Source organism: Oncorhynchus nerka, linkage group LG19 (assembly GCF_034236695.1).
Source record: "Oncorhynchus nerka isolate Pitt River linkage group LG19, Oner_Uvic_2.0, whole genome shotgun sequence".
Classification (NCBI taxonomy): Eukaryota; Metazoa; Chordata; class Actinopteri; order Salmoniformes; family Salmonidae; genus Oncorhynchus; species Oncorhynchus nerka.
The window spans coordinates 33,835,441-33,860,532 of NC_088414.1; the positions used below are offsets into that span (position 1 = coordinate 33,835,441).

General features: G+C 48.5%; 1 protein-coding gene across 1 annotated transcript in view; it reads left to right on the top strand.

The window, feature by feature from the left end:
* Positions 1 to 25,092, top strand: part of LOC115115854 (neurexin-2-like) — a 91,605-nt gene that overhangs the window by 54,958 nt on the left and 11,555 nt on the right. The window contains exons 8-10 of the mRNA XM_065005046.1: positions 14,318 to 14,437; positions 14,649 to 15,030; positions 22,868 to 23,058. Of these exons, the coding sequence (XP_064861118.1) occupies positions 14,318 to 14,437; positions 14,649 to 15,030; positions 22,868 to 23,058 (693 nt within the window). The remainder of the gene's footprint in view (positions 1 to 14,317; positions 14,438 to 14,648; positions 15,031 to 22,867; positions 23,059 to 25,092) is intronic.

Genomic DNA, 25,092 nt, shown 5'->3' on the forward strand with positions numbered 1-25,092 from the left:
ATGCGGTTACAATAGGTAGATAACACAAGGAGAATAGTCATCGAGAGCAATGCAGTTACAGTAGGTACATAACACAGCACACAAAACAAGGTGCCAGTTCTAATGGAATAGACCAACCAATGTTGGACTACGTATTGTCACGGTGCCAGTTCTAATGGAATAGACCAACCAATGTTGGACTACGTATTGTCACGGTGCCAGTTCTAATGGAATAGACCAACCAATGTTGGACTACGTATTGTCACGGTGCCAGTTCTAATGGAATAGACCAACCAATGTTGGACTACGTATTGTCACGGTGCCAGTTCTAATGGAATAGACCAACCAATGTTGGACTACGTATTGTCACGGTGCCAGTTCTAATGGAATAGACCAACCAATGTTGGACTACGTATTGTCACGGTGCCAGTTCTAATGGAATAGACCAACCAATGTTGGACTACGTATTGTCACGGTGCCAGTTCTAATGGAATAGGCCAACCAATGTTGGACTACGTATTGTCACGGTGCCAGTTCTAATGGAATAGACCAACCAATGTTGGACTACGTATTGTCACGGTGCCAGTTCTAATGGAATAGACCAACCAATGTTGGACTACGTATTGTCACGGTGCCAGTTCTAATGGAATAGGCCAACCAATGTTGGACTACGTATTGTCACGGTGCCAGTTCTAATGGAATAGACCAACCAATGTTGGACTACGTATTGTCGTAAGTATACTGTCATCTAAAAAGGATACATTTGTTTTACAAAATTAGCCTTTTTTTATTTGCATCAATACCTTGCATGTTCAAAGTCTCAACTATGCCTGCAGTATATCAAGACAGAATCATCCTCACAATGCTGCACAGGGACATGTCATTTTCTGTAATGTAGAGAATAACTATGTGCATTCATTTTCCTTTAATAATCAGCATTTTAAAAACAAATTAATCTAAACTGTGCCTTATTCAAAGTATGGTGTAAATTGTGTGTTTATGTCAATGGGATTTTGGTGTGAAAAGTTTAGATATAATTGTGCATCTGTGTGAAAGGGGTCGTGTGTTTCACGGTCTTTAGGGCATGTTCAATGCAGAAGGCAAACTTACATGTGCCAAATCTGGTGTTGGTTTACTAATAGGTGATACAAAATTAAAGTTGCCAAAAATATTTTTTAAATGTTTTTTACAAACGAAACACTGAAAGGATATCAAACCTATGCAGCTATCCCTGCCAAAAGACACAGCTGGGGTCTACCAGGCTCTGACCAGCCTCCCATTCAAACACTAGCAAATAAGAGCAACAATTACACACAGGTATATAGGATCTCCTCCATGGACACACCTCGGAGCATACCCATGTGGCCCACAATCTAGACGGACAAATCTAATTACACTCAGTAAAAAAAGATAGAAACTGGCCAAACACCATAATATAGCATTCTCAACAGCTATTAACCATGTCTTAAGCATGGCTAATAGTTAATCAATGGAAGATAAACATAATTTCAACATATAGTGCCAGTCAAAAGTTTGGACACTCATTCAAGGGTTTTTCTTTATTTTTACTATTTTCTACATTGTGAATAATAGTGAAGACATCAAAACTATGAAATAACACATATGGAATCATCTATTGTTTAGAGAGCAGAATGGTGAGGAGAGATGTACTAGTTTTCCATAGCGGGAAGTAGGGGTTGCTGAGGGTGCTGCAGCACCCCCTGATATTTGGAATCATGTAGTAACCAAAAAAGTGTTAAACAAATCTGAATATATTTTAGATTCTTCAAAGTAGCCACCCTTTGCCTTGATGACAGCTTTGCACGCTCTTGGAATTCTCTTAACCAGCTTCACCTGGAATGCTTTTCCAACCGTCTTGAAGGAGTTTCCACATATGCTGAGCACTTGTTGGCTGCTTTTCCTTCACTCTGCGGTCCGACTCCCAAACCATCTCAATTGGGTTGAGGTCAGGTGATTGTGGAGGCCAGGTCATCTGAAGCAGCACTCCATCAATATCCTTCTTAGTCAAAATAGCCCTTACACAGCCTGGAGGTGTGTTGTATCATTGTCCTGTTGAAAACAAATGATAGTCCCACTAAGCGCAGACCAGATGGGATGGCATATCGCTGCAGAGCCATGCTGGTTAAGTGTGCCTTGAGTACTCGAATCAACTTTATTCAATTATATGCACAAGCCTAACTCCAAACCAAAACACAACTGGAGGGAGTGGAGCGCACACTGCATGAGCCTTCAAATAATTGCACATATTTGCGCGCACCCTAGGAAGCACAGCAGAACACAGGACCAACCAGTAATCACCGCAACACCAAGAACAAAAAAACAACGGTATCAAAATGAAATGACATAAAGCAATTACATTTCTACCCGATAAGTTTATGCTAATGTTTGCTCCTAAACATTGCATCCACTCAGACGATCAAACAGCAGATCAATTACAGGAAATAACCACAGAAACAATGTTTGCTTGATAAACAACTCCCCATAATAGCGAATGAACTAAAATCATGTAACGTAATATTAAACTGTGCTGTGAATCAGACCTGGCTTCAAATACACGAGTATGTGATATCTAAATACTTATTTTTCTGTGTATTTGAATATTTTCAAATGATGTGAATCATTGGAAGTATTTAAAAGTATTTTTTTTATTTCCTAAAAATAGCCTACTATTTGAAAGTATTATCAAATACTATTTTCAAATACCTGGGTTAAATTCATGGGAGTGTATTTGAGTCAGTGTAATTTTGTATTTTCAAATACATGCTAATACTTTCCAAGTGTTTTTCCAAATATAGTACATTCCGATATTGTATTTTTTAAATATATCTGAATACTTACTTTGAAATGTATGTGAAAGCAATTTAGATATTTTAAATAGTATTTGAGATATTGGTCTATATTAGAAAAACAACAATGAGAAATACTTGACTGTGTGTTGGGAATGGAGGGGATAGATCGCAATCTCCAGCTAGGGTGTGTAGACATAAAAAAGCAGTTCACTTCACTGTGAATATGTAACGGTTTTCTAGGTGTGGTGAAGGAGAGTCGGACCAAACTGCAGCGTGTAGATTGCGATCCATGTTTAATCAAACAAACGTAAACACGAAATAACACAAACACTACAAAACAATAAACGTAACGAAAACCGAAACAGCCTATACTTGTCAACTAACACAGCGACAGGAACAAAGACACTAAGGACACAGTGAAACCCAGGCTACCTAAATATGGTTCCCAATCAGAGACAACGAGAATCATCTGACTCTGATTGAGAACCGCCTCAGGCAGCCAAGACTACTCTAGACACCCCTACTCAACCGCAATCCCAATACCTACTAAACCCCAATACAAAACACACCACAACACAATAAACCCATGTCACACCCTGGCCTGAACAAATAATTAAAGAAAACACAAAATACTAAGACCAAGGCGTGACAGAACCTCCCCCCTAAGGTGCGGACTCCCGGACGCACCTCAAAACCATAGGGAGGGTCCGGGTGGGCGTCTGTCCATGGTGGCGGCTCCGGCTCGGGACGTGGACCCCACTCCATTAATGTCATAGTTCCTCCCCCTTGCGTCCTGGGATAATCCACCCTCGCCGCCGACCATGGCCTAATAGTCCTCACCCAGAACCCCACTGGACTGAGGGGCAGCTCGTGACTAAGGGGCAGCTCGGGACTGAGGGGCAGCTCGAGACTGAGGGGCAGCTCGGGACTGAGGCAGCTCGGGACTGAGGGGAAGCTCGGGACTGAGGGGAAGCTCGGGACTGAGGGGAAGCTCGGGACTGAGGGGAAGCCCGGGACTGAGAGGAAGCCCAGTACTGAGATGAAGCTCAGGCAGGTAGTTGGCTCCGGTAGATCCTGGCTGGCTGGCGGATCTGGAAGATTCTGGTTGACTGGCAGATCTGGAAGAGTCTGGTTGACTGGCAGATCTGGAAGAATCTGGTTGACTGGCAGATCTGGAAGAATCTGGTTGACTGGCAGATCTGGAAGATCATGGCTGACTGGCGGATCTAGCTGCTCTGGCTGCTCCATGCAGACTGACAGCTCTGGCTGCTCCATGAAGATTGACAGCTCAGGCTGCTCCATGCAGATTGACAGCTCAGGCTGCTCCATGCAGACTGAGAGCTCTGGCTGCTCCATGCAGACTGGCAGCTCTGGCTGCTCCATGCAGACTGACAGCTCAGGCTGCTCCATGCAGACTGACAGCTCAGGCTGCTCCATGCAGACTGACAGCTCTGGCTGCTCCATGCAGACTGACATCTCAGGCTGCTCCATTCAGACTGACAGCTCAGGCTGCTCCATACAGGCTGACAGCTCTGGCTGCTCCATGCAGACTGACAGCTCTGGTTGCTCCATGCAGCTCTGGCTGCTCCATGCAGACTGACAGCTCTGGCTGCTCCATGCAGACTGGCAGCTCTGGCTGCTCCATGCAGACTGACAGCTCAGGCTGCTCCATGCAGACTGACAGCTCAGGCTGCTCCATGCAGACTGACAGCTCAGACTGCTCCATACAGGCTGACAGCTCTGGCTGCTCCATACAGGCTGACAGCTCTGGCTGCTCCATGCAGACTGACAGCTCAGGCTGCTCCATGCAGACTGACAGCTCTGGCTGCGCTGAACAGGCAGGAGGCTCCGGCAGCGCAGGAGAGGAGACAGGCTCTGGCTGCGCTGAACAGGCGGGAGGCTCCAGCAGCGCTGTAGAGGAGGAAGGCTCTGGCTGCGCTAAACAGGCGGGAGGCTCCGGCAGCGCAGGAGAGGAGAAAGGCTCTGGCTGCGCTAAACAGGCGGGAGACTCCGGCAGCGCTGTAGAGGAGAAAGGCTCTGGCTGCGCTAAACAGGCGGGAGACTCCAGCAGCGCAGGAGAGGAGAAAAGCGCTGGCTGCGCTGAACAGGCGAGGCGCACTAAAGGCCTGGTGCGTGGTGCTGGAACTGGTGGTACTGGATCGAGGACACGCACAGGAAGCCTGGTGCAGGGAGCTGCTACCGGAGGACTGGAGTGTGGAGGTGGCACAGGATGGGCTAGACCGTGAAGGCGTACTGGAGATCTTGAGAGCAGTGTTGGCACAGGACGTGCAAGGCTAGGGATGTGCACAGGAGGCCTGGTGCGTGAGGCTGGCACCAACTTCACCAGCCGACTAACACGCACCTCAGGACGAGTATGGAGCGCTAACCCAGGTGCCATCAAATCCCTGACACGTTCCGTCGGGCGAATTCCATGCAAAAAGCACCAACATTTCAAGCTCCCTCATTTCTCTCTCCTCCAATTTCCCCATTAACTCCTTCACAGTCTCTGTTTCGCTCACCTCCAACACCGGCTCTGGTTCTGGTCTCCTCCTTGGCTCCTCACGATAAACAGGGAGAGTTGGCTCAGGTCTGACTCCTGACTCTGCCACACTCTCCCTGAGCCCCCCCCCAATACATTTTTGGGGCTGATTCTCAGGCTTCCTTCCGAGTCGCCGTGCTGCCTCCTCATACCGTCGCCTCTTCTCCTGCTGCACCTTTGGGCGGCTACACTCCCCTGGTTTAGCCCAGGGTCCTCTCCCGTCGAGGATTTCCTCCCATGTCCAGAAATCCTTATTGCGCATCTCCTCTTTGGGCTGCTCCTGCCTGTTGACACGCTGCTTGGTCCGTTTAGGGTGGGTGATTCTGTAACGGTTTTCTAGGTGTGGTGAAGGAGAGTCGGACCAAACTGCAGCGTGTAGATTGCGATCCATGTTTAATCAAACAAACGTAAACACGAAATAACACAAACACTACAAAAGAATAAACGTAACGAAAACCGAAACAGCCTATACTTGTCAACTAACACAGCGACAGGAACAAAGACACTAAGGACACAGTGAAACCCAGGCTACCTAAATATGGTTCCCAACAACGAGAATCATCTGACTCTGATTGAGAACCGCCTCAGGCAGCCAAGCCTACTCTAGACACCCCTACTCAGCCGCAATCCCAATACCTACTAAACCCCAATACAAAACACACCACAACACAATAAACCCATGTCACACCCTGGCCTGAACAAATAATTAAAGAAAACACAAAATACTAAGACCAAGGCGTGACAGAATATCTAGTGATTTCTGTGCTTTCTGACACACCAGAATTCTTACTGTTCAGCACACCACTATACAGCCCTTGCAACACTTGCTTGCAAACTCCTCTAAAATGTGTATGCACTTGATCCTGGCAGAAATGCTCTCCGCTGAACCACAGAGTAGGTGTTTGGGCTGAGGCTCCATTATTAGATGGCAGGGGAGCCCTCCTCGGAGACCAGAGCAACACTGCTTTAACACAGTTCACTTCAGATGAATAGTCCCATCTCCTCCGCTCTATAAGGATTTGTCTGTACCTCCCTCCAACTGCTCAGTAAAGTAGACTGTTGTGTTGATTTAGTAGTTGAACGTGGGTTTTGTAGGACATAAACCCACCGTCAATAAAGAGGAACATGACCGGGGTTCCATACTAAGATCTGAAGGTTATTTGGGAATAATAGACATGCTGATATAATGGTCTGAAAAGAGATTGATTGTTGTTGTTTTACAATTGTAACAAAGTTTCATATTCAAACAGCACCGCTCTGCCCCATGCCTCACCGTTTCTAAGATTAGATGTCATTGTTGGATAATGTAATCAAACATGTCAATAGTACTTAAAGCTGAATTTTATGTTATAAGATGACAATGTACCGGTTGTAGGGACTTTAGTAGTCTAATAATTGGTTATAATTGGTGACTTAATTAATTAATTTGCCTGCTGTTCTAAATTAATAACATTGCATAAGGACACCAGTAATTGTTTTTATTCAAAGGGAACAATTTACTTGAAAATCTAATTAGTAGTTTAGCCTACATTCATAAAGTCTTGTATCAACAATTTGAAAGGAAACGTAAAGTCTTTAATTGTATTAAAGCCAGCATTTGTCAAAACAAGAGAACCAAATTTCTTTATAAAAACATCATTTATTATTATCCTAAGAAACACACAATTAAAATAAACACAAAGATTATGGTTGATAAAGCAATGCCGACTTGTCAAGGATGAAACACAGAGAATGCTGTCATATTTACTGAGTCACTGGGTCAGGTCCTTTCTTTCTCTTTGTCTCTCCTTGACCCGCGTCGGTACCAATTCAAGGGGCTTTATTGGCATGGGAAACATGTGTTAACATTGCCAAAGCAAGTGAGGTGGATAATATACAAAAGTAATATAAACAACAAAAATGAACAGTAAACATTACACATACAGAAGTTTCAAAAGAATAAAGCCATTTCAAATGTCATATTATTTATATATACAGTGTTGTAACGACCTCAATTGGAGCAGTCAGCTTTGTGTTGCAGCACATGGTGTGAAGGTGTCCAAAACGCCACTCTCGTGGGCCATTCGTTTTTCACAAAGGTGTAGGTCTGTCCATTTTTCTTCAGTCCCTGTCAGCGTTCCATGTTTTTCCGTGACTTCTGTTTCAGTCCAAGACTGACAACTCTTTGTCATGCCTTCTCTCCTCTCACCCTCCTGCAAGACAATTCTCGTTCTCCTCCAAGTTGATCCAAGTCGTCATTTCAAATGTATTTAAGAGTAGGGATAAAAGTCAATACTTTATCATTTGCCTGTGTATTAAGAATGTTTTTCTGAGAGGGAGTTGGGTGTTTTCCTGCCCAACATCATGGGATGTTGAACCAAGGAAACCTTTGTTAGACACACAACATGACCTTGTTCGTGTCTCCTGACGGGTCAGAGTTCAACCTTTTCCTTCGAGCTGGTGTGACTGCCTCCTTTTGTTTGTACATCGTTCTGAAAGGTTTATGACTCATTATATATGAAGGTTGGGCAAAAAGGGTCTGTGGGTGTGAACATGGAGAGAGAAATCCCCCTGCCTCATGACAGTCACACTAATGTGTTCCTGTGACACCCAGAGTTACAACACAGTGTTATGTTGCCATAGCTACTGTGTCAGATAACTTTGTAGTTGGTCTAGAATGTTGCCCCCTGCCGAGACACTTGCTCTGCTGTAAAAGGGCAGAAGCCAGTGGCCTCTCTCTCCCAGAGGAGGAAATAGTGAAGTACTTGGAAACAAATTCATATCATCAGCTGCAGCGTCCCAGTAGCAGCGTCCCAGTAGCAGCCAGCCAGTGTCCTCTCTCTGTTATTGTCATACACCCTGATGTCAATTAGACAGACAAACCCCTGGAGGCCGTCTGGCTTAGGCATGGCCAATTAGCTTTCCTAGCCATGTCAGAACTCCTTTGAATTGCTGTGTCGGCTGGGGTTGACTGTGCTGCAGTGGCAAAGCTTCCACATTGTGACCTATTTTCAAATCAAACCTTGAGAGCTGGGGGAAAAAAGCAGAGGATTTAGCAGAAATCCTGGAGCTATAAAACTCTATCCACCGGCCAAGCCTCTGGATACTACACATGTTGTTAGCTGGTTGTCTAAAGAGTTGATATACCATTTCATTACATTTACATTTAAGTCATTTAGCAGACACTCTTATCCAGAGCGACTTACAAATTGGTGCATTCACCTTATGACATCCAGTGGAACAGCCACTTTACAATAGTGCATCTAAATCTTTTAAGGGGGGTGAGAAGGATTACTTTATCCTATCCTAGGTATTCCTTAAAGAGGTGGGGTTTCAGGTGTCTCCGGAAGGTGGTGATTGACTCCGCTGTCCTGGCGTCGTGAGGGAGTTTGTTCCACCATTGGGGGGCCAGAGCAGCGAACAGTTTTGACTGGGCTGAGCGGGAACTGTACTTCCTCAGTGGTAGGGAGGCGAGCAGGCCAGAGGTGGATGAACGCAGTGCCCTTGTTTGGGTGTAGGGCCTGATCAGAGCCTGGAGGTACTGAGGTGCCGTTCCCCTCACAGCTCCGTAGGCAAGCACCATGGTCTTGTAGCGGATGCGAGCTTCAACTGGAAGCCAGTGGAGAGAGCGGAGGAGCGGGGTGACGTGAGAGAACTTGGGAAGGTTGAACACCAGACGGGCTGCGGCGTTCTGGATGAGTTGTAGGGGTTTAATGGCACAGGCAGGGAGCCCAGCCAACAGCGAGTTGCAGTAATCCAGACGGGAGATGACAAGTGCCTGGATTAGGACCTGCGCCGCTTCCTGTGTGAGGCAGGGTCGTACTCTGCGGATGTTGTAGAGCATGAACCTACAGGAACGGGCCACCGCCTTGATGTTATTTGAGAACGACAGGGTGTTGTCCAGGATCACGCCAAGGTTCTTAGCGCTCTGGGAGGAGGACACAATGGAGTTGTCAACCGTGATGGCGAGATCATGGAACGGGCAGTCCTTCCCGGGAGGAAGAGCAGCTCCGTCTTGCCGAGGTTCAGCTTGAGGTGGTGATCCGTCATCCACACTGATATGTCTGCCAGACATGCAGAGATGCGATTCGCCACCTGGTCATCAGAAGGGGAAAGGAGAAGATTAATTGTGTGTCGTCTGCATAGCAATGATAGGAGAGACCATGTGAGGTTATGACAGAGCCAAGTGACTTGGTGTATAGCGAGAATAGGAGAGGGCCTAGAACAGAGCCCTGGGGGACACCAGTGGTGAGAGCACGTGGTGAGGAGACAGATTCTCGCCACGCCACCTGGTAGGAGCGACCTGTCAGGTAGGACGCAATCCAAGCGTGGGCCGCGCCGGAGATGCCCAACTCGGAGAGGGTGGAGAGGAGGATCTGATGGTTCACAGTATCGAAGGCAGCCGATAGGTCTAGAAGGATGAGAGCAGAGGAGAGAGAGTTAGCTTTAGCAGTGCGGAGCGCCTCCGTGATACAGAGAAGAGCAGTCTCAGTTGAATGACTAGTCTTGAAACCTGACTGATTTGGATCAAGAAGGTCATTCTGAGAGAGATAGCGGGAGAGCTGGCCAAGGACGGCACGTTCAAGAGTTTTGGAGAGAAAAGAAAGAAGGGATACTGGTCTGTAGTTGTTGACATCGGAGGGATCGAGTGTAGGTTTTTTCAGAAGGGGTGCAACTCTCGCAATCTTGAAGACGGAAGGGACGTAGCCAGCGGTCAGGGATGAGTTGATGAGCGAGATGAGGTAAGGGAGAAGGTCTCCGGAAATGGTCTGGAGAAGAGAGGAGGGGATAGGGTCAAGCGGGCAGGTTGTTGGGCGGCCGGCCGTCACAAGACGCGAGATTTCATCTGGAGAGAGAGGGGAGAAAGAGGTCAGAGCACAGGGTAGGGCAGTGTGAGCAGAACCAGCGGTGTCGTTTGACTTAGCAAACGAGGATCGGATGTCGTCGACCTTCTTTTCAAAATGGTTGACGAAGTCATCTGCAGAGAGGGGAGGAGGGGGGGAGGAGGATTCAGGAGGGAGGAGAAGGTGGCAAAGAGCTTCCTAGGGTTAGAGGCAGATGCTTGGAATTTAGAGTGGTAGAAAGTGGCTTTAGCAGCAGAGACAGAAGAGGAAAATGTAGAGAGGAGGGAGTGAAAGGATGCCAGGTCCGCAGGGAGGCGAGTTTTCCTCCATTTCCGCTCGGCTGCCCGGAGCCCTGTTCTGTGAGCTCGCAATGAGTCGTCGAGCCACGGAGCGGGAGGGGAGGACCGAGCCGGCCTGGAGGATAGGGGACATAGAGAGTCAAAGGATGCAGAAAGGGAGGAGAGGAGGGTTGAGGAGGCAGAATCAGGAGATAGGTTGGAGAAGGTTTGAGCAGAGGGAAGAGATGATAGGATGGAAGAGGAGAGAGTAGCGTGGGAGAGAGAGCGAAGGTTGGGACGGCGCGATACCATCCGAGTAGGGGCAGTGTGGGAAGTGTTGGATGAGAGCGAGAGGGAAAAGGATACAAGGTAGTGGTCGGAGACTTGGAGGGGAGTTGCAATGAGGTTAGTGGAAGAACAGCATCTAGTAAAGATGAGGTCGAGCGTATTGCCTGCCTTGTGAGTAGGGGGGGAAGGTGAGAGGGTGAGGTCAAAAGAGGAGAGGAGTGGAAAGAAGGAGGCAGAGAGGAATGAGTCAAAGGTAGACGTGGGGACGTTAAAGTCGCCCAGAACTGTGAGAGGTGAGCCGTCCTCAGGAAAGGAGCTTATCAAGGCATCAAGCTCATTGATGAACTCTCCGAGGGAACCTGGAGGGCGATAAATGATAAGGATGTTAAGCTTGAAAGGGCCGGTAACTGTGACAGCATGGAATTCAAAGGAGGCGATAGACAGATGGGTAAGGGGAGAAAGAGAGAATGACCACTTGGGAGAGATGAGGATCCCGGTGCCACCACCCCGCTGACCAGAAGCTCTCGGGGTGTGCGAGAACACGTGGGCGGACGAAGAGAGAGCAGTAGGAGTAGCAGTGTTATCTGTGGTGATCCATGTTTCCGTCAGTGCCAAGAAGTCGAGGGACTGGAGGGAGGCATAGGCTGAGATGAACTCTGCCTTGTTGGCCGCAGATCGGCAGTTCCAGAGGCTACCGGAGACCTGGAACTCCACGTGGGTCGTGCGCGCTGGGACCACCAGATTAGGGTGGCCGTGGCCACGCGGTGTGGAGCGTTTGTATGGTCTGTGCAGAGAGAACAGGGATAGACAGACACATAGTTGACAGGCTACAGAAGAGGCTACGCTAATGCAAAGGAGATTGGAATGACAAGTGGACTACACGTCTCGAATGTTCAGAAAGTTAAGCTTACGTAGCAAGAATCTTATTGACTAAAATGATTAAAATGATTAAAATGATACAGTACTGCTGAAGTAGGCTAGCTGGCAGTGGCTGCGTTGTTGACTTTGTAGGCTAGCTGGCAGTGGCTGCGTTGTTGACACTACACTAATCAAGTCGTTCCGTTGAGTGGAATAGTTTCTACAGTGCTGCTATTCGGGGGCTAGCTGGCTAGCTAGCAGTGTTGATTACGTTACGTTGCGTTAAAACAACGACAATAGCTGGCTAGCTAACCTAGAAAATCGCTCTAGACTACACAATTATCTTTGATACAAAGACGGCTAACAACAACAAGAACAAGTAATATCCCAAAATTCCACAACACATTTCATATAGAGGAGACGGGATTTGAGTCATATACCAGTGGATATTAAACATTTAAAATCAAATCAAATTTTATTGGTCACATACACATGGTTAGCAGATGTTATTGTGAGTGTAGCGAAATGCATGTGCTTCTAATTTCGGCAGCAATATCTAACAAGTAATATCCCAAAATTCCACAACACATACCTAATACACACAAATCTAAGTAAAGGAATATATAAATATATGGATGAGCAATGACAGAGCGGCACAGGCTAAGATGCAATAGATAGTATAGAATACAGTATATACAGTGGGGCAAAAAAATATTTAGTCAGCCACCAATTGTGCAAGTTCTCCCACTTAAAAAGATGAGAGAGGCCTGTAATTTTCATCATAGGTACACTTCAACTATGACAGACAAAATGAGAAGAAAAAATCCAGAAAATCATATTGTAGGATTTTTAATGAATTTATTTGCAAATTATGGTGGAAAATAAGTATTTGGTCACCTACAAACAAGCAAGATTTCTGGGTTTCACAGACCTGTAACTTCTTCTTTAAGAGGCTCCTCTGTCCTCCACTCGTTACCTGTATTAATGGCACCTGTTTGAACTTGTTATCAGTATAAAAAACACCTGTCCACAACCTCAAACAGTCACACTCCAAACTCCACTATGGCCAAGACCAAAGAGTGCAGACCTCACCACCCTCTGGAGAGCTTTGCGGTTGTGGGTGTTGCAGTTGCCGTACCAGGCGGTGATACAGCCAACAAGATGCACTCAATTGTGCATCTGTAAAAGTTAGTGAGGGTTTTAGGTGACAAGACACATTTCTTCAGCCTCCTGAGGTTGAAGAGGCGCTGTTACGCCTTCTTCACGACACTGTCTTTGTGTGTGGACCATTTCAGTTTGTCAGTGATGTGTACGCTGAGGAACTTTACTTTTCCCCTTCTCCACTGCTGTCCCGTCGATCTGGATAGGGAGGTTCTCCCTCTGCTGTTTCCTGAAGTCCACGATCATCTCCTTTGTTTCGTTGATGTTGTGTGAGAGGTTATTTTCCTGACACCACAGAGCCCTCATCTCCTCCCTGTCTTGTCATTGTTGGTAATCAAGCCTTCTATTGTTGTGTTGTCTGCAAACTTGATGATTGAGTTGGAGTTGTGTATGGCCACACAGTCATGGGTGAACAGGGAGTAGTAGAGGGGGCTAAGCACACACCCTTGTGGGGCCCCAGTGTTGAGGATCAGCGAAGTGGAGATGTTGTTTCCTACCTTCACCACCTGGGGGCGGCCCAGTTGGAAGTCCAGGACCCAGTTGCACAGGGCGGGGTTGAGAGCCAGGGCCTCAAGCTTAATGATGAGCTTCGAGGGTACAATGGTGTTGAATGCTCAGCTATAGTCAATGAACAGCATTCTTACATAGGTATTCCTCTTGTCCAGATGGGATAGGTCAGTGTGCAGTGTGATGGGAATTGCTTTGTCTGTGGACCTATTGGGGTGGTAAGCAAATTTAAGTGGGACTAGTGACAGGTAAGGTGGAGGTGATATGATCCTTGACTAGTTTCTCAAAGCACTTCATGATGACAGAAGTGAGTGCTACGGGGCGATAGTCGTTTAGTTCAGTTACCTTTGCATTCTTGGTTACAGGAACAATGGTGGCCATCTTGAAGCATGTGGGGACAGCAGACTGGGATAGGGAGAAATTGAATATGTTCATAAACAAACCAGCCAGCTGGTCTGTGCATGCTCTGGGGACGCGGCTAGAGATGCCGTTAGGGCCGGCAGCCTTGTGAGTGTTAACACGTTTAAATGTCTTACTCACATTGGACACGGAGAAGGAGAGCCCACAGTCCTTGGTAGCGGGCCGTGTCTGTGGCACTGTATTATCCTCAAAGCAGGCAAAGAAAGTGTTTAATTTGTCTGGAAGCAAGACGTCGGTGTTTGTGACGTGGCTGGTTTTCCTTTTTTGGCACTTGTGATGAGTACAGTACAGTTGTGTAATAAGCACTCTCAACTCAAACCAACAGTTTGTTTACACAAACATTGACAGAGCTCTTACATTCTGAACTGCGTTTCTTATTTGAGATTTCATAGGGTACAGGAATTTCTCTTTGACAACATCGGTAAGGATTGTGCAAGTAAGCGTAGGAGAGAGAGGTTGTGTAGTTTTTCTTTACATACAGTACTGCCCTCACTGAATGGCATTTCCAGGTTGCAGGTGTTTGTGTGCTTATGAGTGATATAGTATGTTAATGTGTTCTAACCAGGAAGTGTCTTTTATTCAGGTATCTCTTGGAAAGAGGGATATGCTTTATTACTGTGCTCTGCGGGTGACTTCCTCCTTTCCTTTCCTCAGGTAAAGGCCCAGAGATGCTGTTAGCAGGACAGAAGCTGAACGACAATGAGTGGCACTCAGTGAAGGTGGTACGTCTTGGGAAGAACCTGCAGCTCTCTGTGGACAATGTGACTGTGGAAGGTAGGAGGGGAGAGCAGAGTCAAACCATGAGATGAAGGGAAACTGTGATCCTCATAGTAATACACTAAATACCAAAAACATTTCACGTTCCGTTTGTGATCCTCTGTAGCTCAGGCGGTAGAGCATGGTGCTCCACTGTAAGTCGCTTTAGATAGAAGTGTCTGCTAAATATATATATTATGCCGATCATCATGTCTTTACTCTACCCCAGGCCATATGGCCGGTGCCCACACCGGCCTGGAGTTCCACAACATTGAGACTGGCATCATGACAGAGAGACGATTCATCTCTGTGGTGCCAACCAACTTCATAGGGCACCTGCAGGCCCTCTCCTTCAATGGCGTGCCCTACCTGGACCAGTGTAAGAACGGAGACATCTCCTACTGCGAACTCAACGCTCGCTTCGGCATGCGCCGCATCGTGGCTGACCCTGTGACCTTCCACAGCCGGGCCAGCTACCTAGCCTTCTCTACCCTGCAGGCCTACGCCTCCATGCACCTCTTCTTCCAGTTCAAGACCACCTCCCCCGACGGCCTGCTCCTCTTCAACTCTGGAGACGGCAGTGACTTCATCATGGTGGAGCTGGTCAAAGGGTGAGTGGTGTGTTGGGGTAAAGACGGCAGTGACTTCATCATGGTGGAGCTGGTCAAAGGGGGAGTGGTGTGTTGGGGTAAAGACGGCAGTGACTTCATCATGGTGGAGCTGGTCAAAGAGGGAGTGGTGTGTTGGGGTAAAGACGGCAGTGACTTCATCATGGTGGAGCTGGTCAAAGGGGGAGTGGTGTGTTGGGGTAAAGACGGCAGTGACTTCATCATGGTGGAGCTGGTCAAAGGGTGAGTGGTGTGTTGGGGTAAAGACGGCAGTGACTTCATCATGGTGGTGTTATGCAGATGAGTGAGGACCCAACAGCGATTCAACAGAAACAGAGTCCTTTAATGTCCAAACAGGGAAAACATAATCCTCAATCTTTACAGGAGATGTCCAAACAGGGAAAACATGAATCCTCTATCTTTGCAGGAGAGTCCTCCTTCTAGTAGTAGAGGAGAATTGCAGGGCTAGCGGCAACAGACTGCAGGTCCCTCTGGGTAGGCGCGGGCCGTAGTGGACAGAGACACCTGCTCACACGCAGCATCTGATGAAGAGGCAGATTACGACAGGACGGGACAAGGGCAAAGCAAACAAGAATCCGACAAGGACAGAAGCAGAAAACAGAGAGAGAAATAGAGACTTAATCAGAGGGCAAAAGAGGGGACAGGTGTGAGAGAGTAAACGAGGTCGTTAGGAGAATGAGGAACAGCTGGGAGCAGGAACGGAACGAGAGAGAGAGAGAGTAACCTAATACGACCAGCAGGGGGAAACGAAGAGAAGGGAAAGCACAGGGACAAGACATAACATGACAGTACCCCCCCACTCACCGAGCGCCTCCTGGCGCACTCGAGGAGGAAACCTGGCGGCAACGGAGGAAATCATCGATCAGCGAACGGTCCAGCACGTCCCGAGATGGAACCCAACTCCTTTCCTCAGGACCGTAACCCTCCCAATCCACTAGGTACTGATGACCACGGCCCCGAGGACGCATGTCCATAATCTTCCGGACCCTGTAGATAGGTGCGCCCTCGACAAGGACGGGGGGAAGACGAACGGGGGCGCGAAGAAAAGGCTTGACACAGGAGACATGGAAGACCGGGTGGACGCGACGAAGATGTCGCGGAAGAAGAAGTCGCACTGCGACAGGATTAACGACCTGAGAAATACGGAACGGACCAATGAACCGCGGGGTCAACTTGCGAGAAGCTGTCATAAGGGAAGGTTACGAGTGGAGAGCCATACTCTCTGACCGCGACAATACCTAGGACTCTTAGTCCTACGCTTATTAGCGGCTCTCACAGTCTGCGCCCTATAACGGCAAAGTGCAGACCTGACCCTCTTCCAGGTGCGCTCACAACGTTGGACAAAAGCCTGAGCGGAGGGGACGCTGGACTCGGCGAGCTGGGACGAGAACAGAGGAGGCTGGTACCCGAGGCTACTCTGAAAAGGAGATAGCCCGGTTGCAGACGAAGGAAGCGAGTTGTGAGCGTATTCTGCCCAGGGGAGCTGTTCTGCCCAAGACGCAGGGTTTCGAAAAGAAAGACTGCGTAAGATGCGACCAATCGTCTGATTGGCCCGTTCTGCTTGACCGTTAGACTGGGGGTGAAAACCGGAAGAGAGACTGACGGAAGCCCCAATCAAACGGCAAAACTCCTCCAAAATTGAGACGTGAATTGCGGACCCCTGTCCGAAACGGCGTCTGACGGAAGGCCATGAATTCTGAAAACATTCTCAATGATGATTTGTGCCGTCTCTTTAGCAGAAGGGAGCTTAGCGAGGGGAATAAAATGAGCCGCCTTAGAGAACCTATCGACAACCGTTAGAATAACAGTCTTCCCGCTGACGAAGGAAGACCGGTAATAAAGTCTAAGGCGATGTGAGACCACGGTCGAGAGGGAATGGAAAGCGGTCTGAGACGGCCGGCAGGAGGAGAGTTACCGGACTTAGTCTGCGCGCAGTCCGAACAAGCAGCCACGAAACGACGCGTGTCACGCTCCTGAGTGGGCCACCAGAAACGTTGGCGAATAGAAGCAAGCGTACCCCGAACGCCGGGATGGCCGGCTAACTTGGCAGAGTGAGCCCACTGAAGAACGGCCAGACGAGTAGGAACGGGAACGAAAAGAAGGTTCCTAGGACAAGCGCGGCGACGGAGTGTGAGTGAGTGCTTGCTTTACCTGCCTCTCAATTCCCCAAACAGTCAACCCGACAACACGCCCCTCAGGGAGAATCCCCTCGGGGTCGGTGGAGGCTACTGAAGAACTGAAGAGACGGGACAAAGCATCAGGCTTGGTGTTCTTAGAGCCCGGACGATAAGAAATAACGAACTCGAAACGAGCGAAAAACAGCGCCCAACGAGCCTGACGCGCATTAAGTCGTTTGGCAGAACGGATGTACTCAAGGTTCTTATGGTCAGTCCAAACGACAAAAGGAACGGTCGCCCCCTCCAACCACTGTCGCCATTCGCCTAGGGCTAAGCGGATGGCGAGCAGTTCGCGTTTTCCCACATCATAGTTACGTTCCGACGGCGACAGGCGATGAGAAAAATACGCGCAAGGATGGACCTTATCGTCAGAATGGGAGCGCTGGGACAGAATGGCTCCCACGCCCACCTCTGACGCGTCAACCTCGACAATGAACTGTCTAGAGACGTCAGGTGTAACAAGGATAGGAGCGGATGTAAAACGCTTCTTGAGGAGATCAAAAGCTCCCTGGGCGGAAACGGACCACTTAAAGCACGTCTTGACAGAAGTAAGGGCTGTGAGAGGAGCTGCCACCTGACCGAAATTACGAATGAAACGACGATAGAAATTCGCGAAACCGAGAAAGCGCTGCAGCTCGACACGTGACTTAGGGACGGGCCAATCACTGACGGCTTGGACCTTAGCGGAATCCATCTGAATGCCTTCAGCGGAAATAACAGAACCGAGAAATGTGACGGAGGAGACATGAAAAGCGCACTTCTCAGCCTTCACATAAAGACAATTCTCTAAAAGGCGCTGGAGGACACGTCGAACGTGCTGAACATGAATCTGGAGTGACGGTGAAAAAAATCAGGATATCGTCAAGGTAAACGAAAACAAAGATGTTCAGCATGTCTCTCAGTACATCATTCACTAATGCCTGAAAGACAGCTGGAGCGTTAGCGAGACCGAACGGCAGAACCCGGTATTCAAAATGCCCTAACGGAGTGTTAAACGCCGTTTTCCACTCGTCCCCCTCCCTGATGCGCACGAGATGGTAAGCGTTACGAAGGTCCAACTTAGTGAAAACCTGGCTCCCTGCAGGATCTCGAAGGCTGAAGACATAAGGGAAGCGGATAACGATTCTTAACCGTTATGTCATTCAGCCTCGATAATCCACGCAGGGGCGCAGGGTCCCGTCCTTTTTCTTAACAAAAAAACCCGCTCCGGCGGGAGAGGAGGAAGGGACTACGGTACCGGCGTCGAGAGCTACAGACAAATAATCTTCGAGAGCCTTACGTTCGGGAGCCGACAGAGAGTATAGTCTACCCCGGGGGGGAGTGGTACCCGGAAGGAGATCTATACTACAATCATACGACCGGTGAGGAGGAAGGGAGGTGGCCCTGGACCGACTGAAGACCGTGCACAGATCATGATATTCCTCCGGCACCCCTGTCAAATCACCAGGCTCCTCCTGTGAAGAGGGGGCAGAAGAAACAGGCGGGATAGCAGACATGAAACATTTCACATGACAAGAGACGTTCCAGGAGAGGATAGAATTACTTGACCAATTAATAGAAGGATTATGACACACTAGCCAGGGATGGCCCAAAACAACAGGTGTAAAAGGTGAACGAAAAATCAAAAAGAAATGGTTTCGCTATGATTACCAGAGACAGTGAGGGTTAAAGGTAGCGTTTCACGCTGAATACTGGGGAGAGGACTACCATCCAAGGCGAACATGGCCGTGGGCTCCCCTAACTGTCTGAGAGGAATGTCATGTTCCCGAGCCCAGGCTTCGTCCATAAAACAGCCCTCCGCCCCAGAGTCTATCAAGGCACTGCAGGAAGCTGCCGAACCGGTCCAGCGTAGATGGACCGACAAGGTAGTACAGGATCTTGAAGGAGAGACCTGAGTAGTAGCGCTCACCAGTAGCCCTCCGCTTACTGATGAGCTCTGGCTTTTACTGGACATGAAATGACAAAATGACCAGCGGAACCGCAATAGAGACAGAGGCGGTTGGTGATTCTCCGTTCCCTCTCCTTAGTCGAGATGCGAATACCCCCCAGCTGCATGGGCTCAGCACCTGAGCCACTGGAGGAAGATGGTAGTGATGCGGAGAGGGGGGGAAACGGATAACGCGAGCTCTCTTCCACGAGCTCGGTGACGAAGATCTACCCGTCGTTCTATACGAATAGCGAGTTCAATCAAATAATCAACGCTGGAAGGAACCTCCCGGGAGAGAATCTCATCCTTTACCTCCGCGTGGAGACCCTCCAGAAAACGAGCGAGCAACGCCGGCTCGTTCCAGTCACTGGAGGCAGCAAGAGTGCGAAACTCTATAGAGTAGTCCGTTATGGATCGATTCCCTTGACATAGGGAAGACAGGGCCCTGGAAGCTTCTTTCCCAAAAACTGAACGATCAAAAACCTGTATCATCTCCTCCTTAAAGTTCTGATACTGGTTAGTACACTCAGCCCTTGCCTCCCAGATTGCCGTGCCCCACTCACGAGCCCGTCCAGTAAGGAGAGATATGACGTAGGCGATACGAGCTGTACCCCTGGAGTACGTGTTGGGCTGGAGAGAGAACACAATATCACACTGGGTGAGGAACGAGCGGCATTCAGTGGGCTCCCAGAGTAACACGGTGGGTTATTAATTCTGGGCTCCGGAGACTCGGAAGCCCTGGAAGTAGCCGGTGGATCGAGGCGGAGATTGTGAATATGTTTCGAGAGGTCGGAGACTTGGGCGGCCAGGGTCTCAACGGCATGTCGAGCAGCAGACAATTCCTGCTCGTGTCTGCCTAGCATCGCTCCCTGGATCTCGACGGCTGAGTAGAGAGGATCCGAAGTCGCTGGGTCCATTCTTGGTCGGATTCTTCTGTTATGCAGATGAGTGAGGACCCAACAGCGATTCAACAGAAACAGAGTCCTTTAATGTCCAAACAGGGAAAACATAATCCTCAATCTTTACAGGAGATGTCCAAACAGGGAAAACATGAATCCTCTATCTTTGCAGGAGAGTCCTCCTTCTAGTAGTAGAGGAGAATTGCAGGGCTAGCGGCAACAGACTGCAGGTCCCTCTGGGTAGGCGCGGGCCGTAGTGGACAGAGACACCTGCTCACACGCAGCATCTGATGAAGAGGCAGATTACGACAGGACGGGACAAGGGCAAAGCAAACAAGAATCCGACAAGGACAGAAGCAGAAAACAGAGAGAGAAATAGAGACTTAATCAGAGGGCAAAAGAGGGGACAGGTGTGAGAGAGTAAACGAGGTCGTTAGGAGAATGAGGAACAGCTGGGAGCAGGAACGGAACGAGAGAGAGAGAGAGTAACCTAATACGACCAGCAGGGGGAAACGAAGAGAAGGGAAAGCACAGGGACAAGACATAACATGACAGGTGGAACTGGTCAAAGGGTGAGTGGTGTGTTGGGGTAAAGACGGCAGTGACTTCATCATGGTGGAGCTGGTCAAAGGGGGAGTGGTGTGTTGGGGTAAAGACGGCAGTGACTTCATCATGGTGGAGCTGGTCAAAGGGTGAGTGGTGTGCTGGGGTAAAGACGGCAGTGACTTCATCATGGTGGAGCTGGTCAAAGGGGAGTGGTGTGTTGGGGTAAAGACGGCAGTGACTTCATCATGGTGGAGCTGGTCAAAGGGGGAGTGGTGTGTTGGGGTAAAGACGGCAGTGACTTCATCATGGTGGAGCTGGTCAAAGAGGGAGTGGTGTGTTGGGGTAAAGACGGCAGTGACTTCATCATGGTGGAGCTGGTCAAAGGGTGAGTGGTGTGTTGGGGTAAAGACGGCAGTGACTTCATCATGGTGGAGCTGGTCAAAGGGTGAGTGGTGTGTTGGGGTAAAGACGGCAGTGACTTCATCATGGTGGAACTGGTCAAAGGGTGAGTGGTGTGTTGGGGTAAAGACGGCAGTGACTTCATCATGGTGGAGCTGGTCAAAGGGGGAGTGGTGTGTTGGGGTAAAGACGGCAGTGACTTCATCATGGTGGAGCTGGTCAAAGGGTGAGTGGTGTGCTGGGGTAAAGACGGCAGTGACTTCATCATGGTGGAGCTGGTCAAAGGGGAGTGGTGTGTTGGGGTAAAGACGGCAGTGACTTCATCATGGTGGAGCTGGTCAAAGGGTGAGTGGTGTGTTGGGGTAAAGACGGCAGTGACTTCATCATGGTGGAGCTGGTCAAAGGGTGAGTGGTGTGTTGGGGTAAAGACGGCAGTGACTTCATCATGGTGGAACTGGTCAAAGGGTGAGTGGTGTGTTGGGGTAAAGACGGCAGTGACTTCATCATGGTGGAGCTGGTCAAAGGGGGAGTGGTGTGTTGGGGTAAAGACGGCAGTGACTTCATCATGGTGGAGCTGGTCAAAGGGTGAGTGGTGTGCTGGGGTAAAGACGGCAGTGACTTCATCATGGTGGAGCTGGTCAAAGGGGAGTGGTGTGTTGGGGTAAAGACGGCAGTGACTTCATCATGGTGGAGCTGGTCAAAGGGTGAGTGGTGTGTTGGGGTAAAGACGGCAGTGACTTCATCATGGTGGAGCTGGTCAAAGGGTGAGTGGTGTGTTGGGGTAAAGACGGCAGTGACTTCATCATGGTGGAGCTGGTCAAAGGGGGAGTGGTGTGCTGGGGTAAAGACGGCAGTGACTTCATCATGGTGGAGCTGGTCAAAGAGTGAGTGGTGTGTTGGGGTAAAGACGGCAGTGACTTCATCATGGTGGAGCTGGTCAAAGGGTGAGTGGTGTGTTGGGGTAAAGACGGCAGTGACTTCATCATGGTGGAGCTGGTCAAAGGGGGAGTGGTGTGTTGGGGTAAAGACGGCAGTGACTTCATCATGGTGGAGCTGGTCAAAGAGTGAGTGGTGTGTTGGGGTAAAGACGGCAGTGACTTCATCATGGTGGAGCTGGTCAAAGAGTGAGTGGTGTGTTGGGGTAAAGACGGCAGTGACTTCATCATGGTGGAGCTGGTCAAAGGGTGAGTGGTGTGTTGGGTTGGCCAGGAAGGGGTAAATCTCCACCTCATATTCCAATGGGTTGGATTATTATCATTATTTAAAGATTGTGTTCAACCTATTTTGCAACATATTTTGTTAGGTGCTGTAACCATGCTGTGTGTGTGGGATAGATTAATAATAGCACAGCTGCCTACCACTGTTCCCCTGTTCTCTTGCTCAACAAGTTATTTGATGTTATATGGAATACTTTGATTCTGTCAGCCGGAGCCATATAAAGGAATGTATTCAGAATGTTTTAGTGGAACGAGACGGATAGAGCGAGTAAGAGTGAAAGAGCCAACAATAATCCCACAGATATTTAACCGCGGTCCAGTTTTGCCCAGAAATACTGTCACACAGTAAACAATTAGTCAGCAGGAGTTATTCTAAACTGTGGAGCCTTTAGGCAGCGGCACACAGCAATACTGGATCCATGGGCTGAAGAGAGAACTGTCATATCTCTCAGTGCTGCTGGTACTACACTTTCTCTGATGATGTTTCTGTTAATATTATCAATATGCATTGAATCTGCATTTCAAAAGGACAGGATGTTGCAATATCGTCCCTATCAATTGTAGATGTCCTTTACATTTTAATATTTACCTAGACACAGTATCTTTTAGTCATTGTGTAAATTGACTTGTGCACGATGTAATGTTGTGTTGTAGGTACATCCATTTTGTGTTTGACCTGGGTAACGGACCGTCACTCATGAAGGGCAACTCTGAGAAGCCTCTCAACGACAATCAGTGGCACAACGTGGGGGTGTCCCGGGATGACAACAACGTGCACATCCTCAGGACCGACTCCCGCACCGTCACCCAGCACTACAACGGAGCCCGTAACCTGGACCTCAAAGGTATGGTATACGCTACCACTCCTCAAAACTGCCTCCAGCCATGGTACTCCTGCTGGGTGTACAGAGCATTCGGAAAGTATTCAGACCCATTGACGTTTTCCACATTTTGTTAGGTTACAGCCTTATTCTAAAATTGATTGAATAGTTTTTTCCCTCCTCTATCTACACACAATACCCCATAATGACAAAGCAAAAACAGTTTTTTAGAAAATGTTGCTAATTTTTTATTTTTTATTATAATAATCACATTTACTTATGTATACAGACCAATTACTCAGTACTTTGTTGAAGCACCTTTGGCAGAGATTATAGCCTCAAGTCTTCTTGGGTATGATGCTACAAGCTTGGCACACCTGTATTTGGGGAGTTTCTCCCATTCTTCCCTGCGGATCCTCTCAAGCTCTGTCAGGTTGGATGGGGAGTGTTTCTGCACAGCTATTTTCTGGTATCTACAGAGATGTTCGATCGGGTTAAAGTCCGGACTCTGACTGGTCCTCTCAAGGATGTTGAGACTTGTCCCGAAGCCACTCCTGCATTGTCTTGGTTGTGTGCTTACGGTCGTTGTCCTGTTGGAAGGTGAACATTCGCCCCAGACTGAGGTCCTGAGCACTCTGGAGCAGGTTTTCATCAAGGATCTCTCTGTACTTTGCTCCGTTCAGCTTTGCCTCAACCCTGACTAGTATCCCAGTCCCTGCCGCTGAAAAACATCCCCACAGTATGATGCTGCCACCACCATGCTTGACCGTAGGGATGGTGCCAGGTTTCCTCCAGATGTGACACTTGACATTCAGGCCAAAGAGTTCAATCTTGGTTTCATCAGACCAGAGAATCTTGTTTCTCATGGTCTGAGTCTTTAAGTGCCTTTTGGCAAACTCCAAGCGGGCTGTGCATTTTACTGAGGAGTGGCTTCCGTTTGGTCACTCTACCATAAAGGTCAGATTTGTGGAGTGCTGCGGAGATGGTTGTCCTTCTGAAAGGTTCTCCCATCTCCACAGAGGAACTCTGGAGCTCTGTCAGAGTGACCTTCGGGTTCTTGGTCACTCCGTTTTGAGTCTCATAGCAAAGGGTCTGAATAATTAGGTATTTCTGTTTTTTATTTGTAATAAATTTGCTAAAATGTCTAAAAACCTGTTTTCATTTTGTCATTATGTAGTAATGTATGTATATTGATAAGGGTTATTATAATTGTTTAATCCATTTTAGAATATGGCTGTAATGTAACAAAATGTGGAAAAAGTCAAGGAGTCTGAATACTTTCCGAAAGCACTGTATACAATATAGGGAGTGGACTTAGTGCAGTATTTCAGATCAACAGATACTAAAATCTGACTGTCAGAAGCACACATCTATGTTTGTACAGACACCAGCTATGATTGCAGTGTTGTCCAATAGGCTTTATGAAGATAAAGGAATCAAAATGATTGAGTTTTTTTGGTAGACTGTCATGCCGAGGAGAGGAATGCTTTGGGTGGGAAGAAAATGAAGTCTTTGTACTTAGTGAATGAAAGTGAAATGAGATTAAAAGAGAGGTGATCAAAGAGTGCCAGCAGTGGACAGAGAACAGCAGGGAGAACAGCAGGGAAATGCAGCAGAGAGCAGCAGCAGAGAGCAGCAGCAGAGAACAGCAGAGAGCAGTAGCAGAGAGCAACAGAGAGCAGCAGAGAGCAGCAGCAGAGAGCAGCAGAGAGCAGCAGCAGAGAACAGCAGGGAGAACAGCAGGGAAATGCAGCAGAGAGCAGCAGCAGCAGAGAGCAGCAGCAGCAGAAAGCAGCAGCAGAGCAGCAGCAGCAGAGAGCAGCAGCAGCAGAGAGCAGCAGCAGCAGAGAGCAGCAGCAGCAGAGAGCAGCAGCAGAGAGCAGCAGCAGAGAGCAGCAGCAGCAGAGAGCAGCAGCAGAGAGCAGCAGCAGCAGAGAGCAGCAGCAGAGAGCAGCAGCAGCAGAGAGCAGCAGCAGCAGAGCAGCAGCAGCAGAGAGCAGCAGCAGCAGAGAACAGCAGAGAGCAGCAGCAGCAGAGAGCAGCAGCAGAGAGCAGCAG